The 9,866-nt window shown below is 33.2% G+C and overlaps 1 protein-coding gene across 1 annotated transcript; it reads right to left on the bottom strand.

The window, feature by feature from the left end:
- Positions 1-4,299: 4,299 nt before the first annotated feature.
- Positions 4,300-7,320, bottom strand: LOC142356774 (synaptic vesicle 2-related protein-like; the record flags this gene model as incomplete). Its single annotated transcript, XM_075408571.1, has 2 exons — positions 7,201-7,320; positions 4,300-4,786 (listed from the first exon to the last, which is right to left on the bottom strand). A coding segment is annotated over exon 2 (454 nt), but the record flags the coding sequence as incomplete, so codon positions are not given.
- Positions 7,321-9,866: the final 2,546 nt, after the last annotated feature.

The raw sequence follows: 9,866 nt of genomic DNA, 5'->3' as shown, positions 1-9,866 counted from the left end.
TAATGATGACCAATGAAAAGAACACATGTGATCATCTAGAAGTACCTAACCACAAATTGAAGATTAGTGAAAATTTGAAATATTTAGGGGTTTATTTAGACAACCAGCTAAACTTTAAGGAACAAGTTAAGATCAAATTGACTCAAGTCTCAGCCGCTATGTTCCAATTCAAAAAATTTTTTCGACGACCAACACTTGTGAAGTTATATAAAACTTATGTCCAGCCCATTGTGCAATATGGTGTCTTAGTTTACGGCTGTGGCAACAAGACAGATCTTAAGAAAATTGATTGGGCACAAAACAGGATATTACGGTTAATTTTCTCATTAAAAAAGGGGGTTGATTTGTCAGAAATTAGGCTGAACTTCAAAATCTTCTCAGTTTTTGAGCTCCATGTATATGAGCTATTGAAACAACTAGTAAAAAACATAAGTATGTCAGAAGCAAAAAATTTAAAAACGCGAATAATATCGGATAACGAATTGAATGCAGTACTTTCAACAGAACATAGAATTAAGAAATTGAAAACAATAAACAAAAACACTACACATGTAAGAAAATCAATAACTGAACGTGTAAGAAATCTTTTCAACATAATCGCAAGACTTGATTTTTCATTTATTCAAGAAATTGTAAATTTAAAAACAGAAGGAACGGAATGTTTCTTACATATGTTTCGAGATAATTATATTTTACTAAATAAAGAATTATTGAATGCATTTTGGTGAAAAAAAAAATAGGCTTAGTTGACAATTCCTATATATATTAAAACTTGAATATGCAGTCAGTCTTTACACTAGCTAGTTCGTATTTTGCTCTGGAGGCACCACTTGACAGGCCAACGGCCTTTTTGGTGCTCTCTCTCGAATGATCACAATTTGATGTTACGAAAGAAGTTGTTTTGTATAATGTCTGTATTTGATCATTCAGAAAAATTCATTATTATTATTATTATTATGTTTAGTAAGTTTCCATAAAATCCATATATGACGTTTTATGATAAGTAAGTTTCTGTTATGGTGGTCATCCCGGGAAATGTAAGTAGACTTGACGGTTTGAACAATTAGATTTCACCATTTGAGTGATTGAATTCCCCGATTTGCGTAATCAGATTCCACAAACTGCGTAAAAAGAACCCATAATTTGCATCATTTATTTTCACATTCTGCTTTATTTACTGCAGGTAAGTGAAAAGACACGCAAGGATATGATTACGCAAATCTACTCTGTCCCAGTTCACTCTCCCAACCAGCTTGGTGGGCATATAACTCTAGGGCCCCCAGCTCCACCGGAAAACGTACTGATTTTATATAGTCTGCTATAAAGCAACAGTTGGTAATTGCGCATAAACAATTGGATATCAATTGAGTGTTTCTCTTTTTGGAAAACAGTTTTGGGGGAAATTTGTGCAAATATTTAACTTCCAAAATTTTTGCCTTCCTTTCCACTAAAAGGGGAGCTAATTATTTAACAAATTATCATTCATTAAAAAATGGTTTAAGGTTTCAGAGAAGAGTCTTTTCTCATTTTTCATTTAGAGTTTAATACAGTTAGGCCTGTGAAATAGATTGGGGCAAACTTGTGCAATTACTAATTCCAGAAACTTTTCCCTTTCTTTCTAATAAAAGAGGAGGTAATTAATTTCACAAATTAGCCTTTATTTAAAAAAAGATTTTGGATTCCGGAGAAGAGTTTTTCGTAGTTTTTACTTAGAGTTTGATACAATAGCTGGAGTGGTAACAATTAACACTAGTGAGATCCTCAAAAAATAAATTTCAGTTTGTAATTTCACAAATCCCCCAAAACCAGCTTTTAATTCGTGAATATTTTTAATTTAAATTATTAATTTTACTACTTAAATGAAGTCGATTATCATTTCATTATTCAAATCCAATTCTATGAGTCAAAATTTTCTCCTGGTTCAAATAACACTATATTTGGGTTTATCGCAATAAGGATTTTGAACTCATCTGGTTGAAATTTTAATCAGTCGCCCTTGACTACTTAAATGAACCTCAATTATGGGAGAATATTCCAATTATATGTTAGCGCATTTAACGCATTTTTGCTTGAATAAAGCACTTTAGAGTTAAGGAAATTAGAATCGCTTTTCCATGCTCTCTTAAATCCATTGTATTGTTAGTATTGTCCACAAAAGTACTCCGTGGACAACACTGACGGATTAGCGTAAGTGTAGCTCAAATTTCCTTGAGTGAAATCCATTGGTCTAAAATTAAGGAGAAATTGAACTTAACTAAGGGTTCTGTTTTGACCAGTATTGTGCTAATTATAGTAAAAGCAATTCATTGTCAAATTTCCTGTGCAGTGTTTAAAGCGTTTAAATAAATATATTTGTAACTAGTGTTGATCTTTTGATCGTTTGTTGATTATGTTTGTTTATATTCACAGACTTTTTTCAAAGCAATTTCAATTCTCTTCTAGAAAATGAAAAAAACGCCATTTACATGCAATTTAAAATTTTCAGAAACATTACATCGGAAAAAAAACAAACATATAATTTGAACTCTTAGTCAAATTCTTAATATCCATGTAGTTCTAAAGCTGAGATTTAGTTCAAATTATGATTCATTATATCTGATTTAAATGTGTTTACTAGATTTGCCCGGCAAATTATTCGTTCGCATTGCTATATATTCCTGCGACTGATATAACAACGTTTATATTTTGTTCGTATAATGTACCAAGCAATCTTCTCTTCACTTTATATCCCGTGAGTCAGCTGTAACGTTAATTCATGATTTGATCTGGTTTTTACAAACCGCGCTATTATCACAGCAAGTATGATTCACCCCACGAAATCAGTCTTTACAAACTACATCACTTAATATTTTCAGATAATGCTATTTGCGGCAATCGGCAAATCGGAATCACAAACAAGTTACATTTGACCTTGAGGAAAAACCTTCACCTGACCACATGTAACACTCTTACCAACGTAGGGAAAATAGTTCAAATTTGCTCAAAATCGAAAGAAATTGTCATAGATGTCTGCAATTGCGGAATTTGATGACAAGCGAGAAAGGCGGACAACTATTTGTCACTTCTGTCCGGACATTTGAGTCACGAACATCCGTGGTAACGTAAGTTCTTTCCGCCCAAGTGTTCTAAAGCTAACTTAAGGAGAAAAAAGGTTGTATATAATTGTTTCTTCTTATTAAAATGCAGTGTGGGGTATTTTTAATTTTATTCCGTCTATGTTTTGAACCTAAATTAGTTTAAAATATTTAACTTAAAGTAGGTTGAACTTAAAGTGAGGGATGATTATTCGCTTAATCCGTCCAGGTTTTTGAAACTCAAGAAAGGAGAGAAAGTGAGATATAATTAGAAATTCTTTTCAAAATGAAGTGAGGGGTTATTATAATATTATTCCGCCAAAGTTTTGAATATAAATTATAATTTAAATGCTGTGCATACGATACCCCTGCTGGCAAATTGCGGACATTTGAGACATAAGAACGTGATTTTTCGAGAAAAATGACGGAATTTTGTAACAATTGTCAGCAGCTTTTCTTGCCATTGTTGTCCACGATTTAACCATTTTTATCCTACGCGAGACTGGGTGACAAAATATTGACACTCGTGTTCGCAAATGCGGACTCTGTTGAGTTTGCAGGATTTCCAACGTAATAGACTTGCTTGTTTTTGTGGATGATAATCAAGTACAAGAAATTTTCAATTTTCAGCATTTTTCTAACTATCTTAGGCAGTCGTCTCGTTCACATTTCAAAAAAAGTAATCAAAACTTCCGAGGCAACAGTTTTTTTCAGAAAGCATTTTTTGAAGCGTTTGGCGAGATAGCTTGACCAATTTTGGCTGCAATGATGATACCACGTGTAAATTTCAGACGCAAAAAAGTGGCCATATTCACCAAAAAAAGAGCAATGCTGAAATAAAATGAACAGTCTGAAATTTGGGGGATAATAAGAAAAAGGGCAGCTGAGAACAGGCCGAAGTCGCCTAATGCTGTTCCGCTGCCGCAGGAACCAAAATTATTATTATTAATTATTATTATTTGTCAGTTTTAAGATCAAAAATAGCTGGGCTTTCCCTCTTGTATCAGATATGATAATAGTTTGAGTTTTATCAAGTTTTTTAGGTTCTCCTTTGCCCTTATCTACAAGTGATGTAAGTTGATATGTGCAAAAAATTTATAACACACGTTTTTAACGGCCCGTTCTGGATACATCCACCTATCTTTCGTTGAGCAGCACCAGTTTTATATAATAAAAATTTTGGCCAAAAGTGAAAAAAGGTCCAAAGGATTTTTTCGGCTCTTACCGGATCCTAACGATGCCAGTAATCGAAACGCAAGCAACGACTCAACATTCCATGCAATACTGCATAAAATACTCCAGAAGACCGTCCAAACAGATCCGACGATGCTGCTCGTTTTCCGGCCCAGCCTATTTGCCTGCACTCCGGCCAGTAAATAACTAAATGTCAACCCGATAAAGGTTGTGGAACCCAGAGCTGATTCCAGCTCCGGAGTCCAGTCCAGCTCGACGTACAGTCTGGTGGATAGCACTGGCATCATGTCCAGCAGGGCATGTTTGCCGAAGTAGCCCATGAATGTTGTGAAAATGACCATAGCTTGATACTTTCCGAAACCAATTTCTTCTATTAATTCTGATACGAAAAAAGTGTCTGAGAACTTTGCTGCCGAGGGTAAGTAGCTGATTGGTTCGTCTTTCTTCTCTCGAATCAGATTCTCTTTTTCGCTTGTTTCGGTCATTTTAGCATCAAGTGTGTGGTTGTTTCAGTTCTTCTAAAAAAGCACGTTTTCTCGAACTGTTACAATGCTAACATACGTACTCTTATAAGGTGGTTTACATATCTTTGTAGTTTATTTTAAATTAATCTATGTAGCTGAGCGTAGCATTAAGTTCAAAAGTGAATTATAAAAACTAAATTTTAATGATTGTTTATGGTTTAAAATACGACTTTTAGCAATTAGCTTCACATTAAAATTGAACCAAAGTCAAACAGCACAAAAATTTAAATTGACTGCTTTTAAAAATTTTGTGGCCCTAATTTCTTGAGAAGCGAAAACTAAAATTCAACATCTCTCGATTATTTTCAAAAAAGAGAGAAACACTTTTTTGAATAGAGAGGAACAAAAACTTGGGCAGAAATGCATGTCTTAAGAAAACCGAGAGGAATTATTGTTCAGGAAATTGACTTCTTCTACCAAGAAATTGAAAACAACTGCACATGATTTTAAACAGCCATTACAAAATAGCCTCAGCAAACAAACGCAGTTTACCAAAGAGTAAAACTCAACTAAAACAAATACATTAAAAAAAATTTTGACTAAAATTAAGCGAAAATAGCTTTTGAAATTAATGAGAAGTTCATAAAAATTCCGACAGCTCTTACACCGCTTCGTCAAATAATGCAGCAGCCTGCCCTTTCTTCTAAAGATAAGAATAACAAAAAATTTTATCCTGGAAATCTTCAACGAGCTAATTTTCTCTTATATTTCACGCGCTTTATTGATTTATTTTGATAACACCATGTTCAATAAAGTGTTTAGAGATCTTGTTTTAATTCATTTTCATGAGATTTTAGTTAACTCAAATTGACTATTTGAAAGTAGTTTAATTCTGTAAAAAAACTTTTCAACAAAAAGATTGCAACATAACTTTTATCTGCAGTTGAGCACACATGGACAAAGTGGGCCGACAGGGATTGAACTGTAGCATTTTTCTCTTTTTTTATTTTTTTATTGCTTTCTTTCAGTAGGTACCAAATAAATGCTACTGAATTGAGTGCGAACAATGTGTTTTTTTTTCGTATAAATAAAAATCAAGGAATCAAATTTCATTTAAGGAACATAAGAAGTGGCCCAATACACAAAACAAGAGGTCTGTATAAAATAAAAAACAAACTTTATTTCATTGGCATTTCAAAAATCAACAACTAAAAGACATGATACCTTATCATTTGTTGCTTTGAACTATTTCAACTATGCTACTCCAACACCTGTGATTCTTTTTTTCAGCCTATTTTTTTCGTTTTTAAGGGCAGAAAAGTAATATGAGGAGAAAATAGGTTCTAATCCTTCAATTCAAGCCTGGCAAAAGCAGCTTATGTCAAATTATCTAATTTTGAAATTTTTTGATAATTTGTCTAAAGATTAAATTCAACAATCGTACTAAGCAGGGCGCGATTAACTTCCCTATCATCACTGGTGAGAAAGCGTAGCAACAATAGAACGAATCACGCAATTGCAAAAGTTTTTATACAGATCTTTTAAATTGGAGCTTGAATTAATTGAAAGTAATAGTAAAAAGTAACTAATGCTGTTAATTGTTAATTCAATTCAGCTCTGCTTCATTCGTTTCGTAGTGTCACTGATCTCCCACTGTAGACTGGAACTCGAATTTTGGTTATCGTTGTTGCCTTTTTTCAACAGTGTCATAAATTTCTTAAAATCTTATCGGGTGGAAGTTTCAAGAAAATTTTTTCTGCACTGACAATCTTTTCGATTAGCCAGCTGATAATGCTAGATTTTAAAAAGGCCAAAAAATGTGAAAAATAAGCTCAGTTAGTATTTTTAGCCATTTTTCAAACATTTTCCTCGACAAATTTCCAAACATAATAGTTTTCTCCCTATTAGGACTGATTAAAAACTCTAAAATTAGGACATATAGAACGAAAATCATTCTCAACTCTCATTGGCTGATAGCCATGATCATGCCTTAGTGGGACCGTGGGACTTGATATAAATCTATCACAACCGAAAAATATATCACGATGTTATACGCTCTACCATAACAGCGTTCTGTCCCGTTATTTTTGGGCAAAATCCTCGGCCCGGGTTAACTCCGATTGTCCTATTTGCGATTGAAATAATTTCATTTTTGATGTTGTTTTGGATCTACTGTTTTCCTATCTATTTTATCGCCGAGAAAGTTGTCTTATAAACACTTATCAGATATATAAGCATTGCCAATATTAGATTTTAATATGTAACACACTTTAGTTCTCGGTTCTTTCACGATAAAAAAATGTATAAGGCGTAAAATGTATAAGATTTTTATTGCTTTTAGAACTGATAACAGCTTTCACGATAAACATTTTGATATGACGGCTATCGGATCTTACACGATCAATTTTCTGCAATCATTTTTGCTCTGGGGAAAAGAAGAGAGATCTTAAAAATTGAACAACGCTAACCTGGTGAGTATTAAGTTAAAACTCTTTCACAGGATCGCTATGCTCGGCGACAAACAACTCCAAAGTTTGTCAGCATGAAATAATTTCAGAAATGATTTTAGAGAGAATGATAAATTGATAGCTGTATAGATGATGATCATAATAATGATACTTTGATATCATAAATTTGATTGAACTTCGCACTCGAAGCAAACATGAACCTGATTAGAATATCCAGACATCCCTAATTAACATAATGCGCTCAGGTACCGCCCTATCAAGAAATTGGGGACTCAACGGACCATCAAATTTGGATAATTTTTGTTCAAAATTCATTAATTACTCTTTTAATTAAAGGTGATGAAAGTTTAAGACGTCACATTTATAAAGCCAATTGAACAGATTTTGCGAGCATTAAATAGTGCATGCTTTTTAGAGAGCGTATTTTTGTTTAAAAAAAATTTAAGTTTTTGCTGAGACTTTGAAGTACGAAAAAGAAAACAAACCTTCAGTGTATCAATGGAGCGAGCATCAAGAATTAGAGCTTATCATTGAATAAGTTTTTTTGCAAAAAGCATTTTCAAGGTGAAAAGATATGTTGCAAAATTTTCAAGACAACGTCTTATCTTGTAAGACTAAGTCCGCTCTAATTGGTTACAATTGGAGCTTCAATTTTCATTTTTAGCAAGAGTTTGCAATTGAAACGAAGCCACCGGCCGCGTGAAGCCATTAATAACGAGTATTGAAAGTTTCTTATTGGCCGGATATGAGTCTCAGAGCTTTTCTGCGCTGAACCAGCACACTTCAAGAGTAAAACCTTATTTTAGTTCTGAAAAATTGCATCTCCACAAGAATTTAAGTTTCATTATGTGCAGATATTCTTCGTTATGATTATATTGATGTCAAAGAGATCGCCCAGGCTAAATTTATCTTGTATATTCTGAAGATTACTCATGCACTGAGGTTAAGTCAGAGCAGCATAATCTCATACTTTTATTGCTTACAACTGGTAATTTCTATAGTAGTATACACGTTCTTTATTCTTAAGCTAGGTTATAAGTAAATACCAAAAAGCCCATTTAGTTTAGTGGTTTTGACTTGCTACACAAAATAAAATCACAAGTACCCAACGCGGAATTTCGAATCGCATATAAACCAAACTTTGCTTTCGGGAAACAAACTGAACATAATTTTTTCATGCAGTAAATTTTACCTAAAAATCAAGACCAGACAGTGTAATTTGTGACATGGACAGAATACTAGCCATGCAGAAAAAGATGTCTCTAGACTGATTCAGCGCTGATTTACTCTGCCATCAACCTCCGGGTGCTCATCTTGCAAATGGGTGTATGCGTTGTGCATTTATTGATTTTACAGATCATACAAAATTGTTCATTTATGCTGAAAATTAAGTCAACTGTCCAATACTAATACCTATTATCATGCAGTTGTCATTGTCTCCAGCATTATGGGATACTTGACGAAATAGATTCTGCTTTACTGCAATTTTATTTGGATTGTTAACATAAATTTGAGAATTGATGGTTCGTGGTATTACTTGACTTGTGGTTATTAAAAAATACAAAATTTCTCAAATCTGTTAAGTAAAAGAATTCGTTATTAAAAAAAACAAAGAACAAAACATATCAAAGCACAAGACATGCTCCCGAGAAAAAATCGACGGCAATAAGAAAACGGATAAAATGGTATTAGTTTTTTACATTATTATCCAGATTTTTCACTCAGAGACATTTCACTTCCATGAAAATAATTGAAGTTTCCGCTCATGTGGTCTTTGCTGAAATTAATTACAATTATGTATTTTTAATGGAAATAAATGAAAATAATTATTTGACAGACAAATGCGGATAAAGTCGAAAAATATAGTTGCTGATTTTCAATTTTGAAAACAGGCAAAAAGTTCGTATCAAATGGATGATTAGTTTTCTTACTAGATCTCGCAGATTTAAAATATCTGTTTATTTGTTGGGAAAATAGTTGCCCTATCAATAAAATTTGTCAAGATTACCATTTCAAGTCGGCAAAAAAATTATATAAAAAATTATACAAAAAAATGAAAATTTTGCTTCCTTTTCATCTTCCATGTTCATAGAGCAAAGCCATATTAAGAAATCATTTAGGATTTTTGAATATGCTCCGATAGTTTACAGCCAACAATTGCAACATTAGTGTGCAATTGGCGCGTATGTTTGTGTCAGCTATCAAAGATCACGACAAATCAAGTGCAGTTTAAACAATATAGAGATAGCGATCAAAAAGTCTGCATATGTTCTCACTTTCACACCGATTCTGTTGTTCCATCAAAGTGCCCTTATTTAATGAGATCCCCACTTTTTAACTTGGTTTAGAAGTTCAGGACAATTCACAGTCTAGTTTTCGATTGCGCAACCAATGTTATTACTGCGGCTTTTGAGCCGTATATGTGGGCACGGGACGGGTACTGCTGGACAAACTGCCTCAAGAACTTTTCAAAACATTTAAGCCTAAAATTTTACCTCTATTTAACAAAAAAAAGTTAAAGATGAAGTCTCATGGTCTCAACAATAAAGACTGCATATTTCTGAATGTCTCCAAATCGTGCCTAGCGTTGAAAAAATTTAAAATCCTTAAAGGTTCTTGCAAGATTTTGAATCCGGGTTAAAATTTTTTTCATTGAATTCGGTTTT

Source organism: Convolutriloba macropyga, unplaced genomic scaffold, assembly GCF_964194025.1.
Source record: "Convolutriloba macropyga unplaced genomic scaffold, txConMacr16.3 SCAFFOLD_1408, whole genome shotgun sequence".
Taxonomy (NCBI): Eukaryota; Metazoa; Xenacoelomorpha; order Acoela; family Convolutidae; genus Convolutriloba; species Convolutriloba macropyga.
The sequence above is the reverse complement of the archived record's forward strand: the minus strand, read 5'-3'. Positions and strand labels throughout refer to the sequence as shown.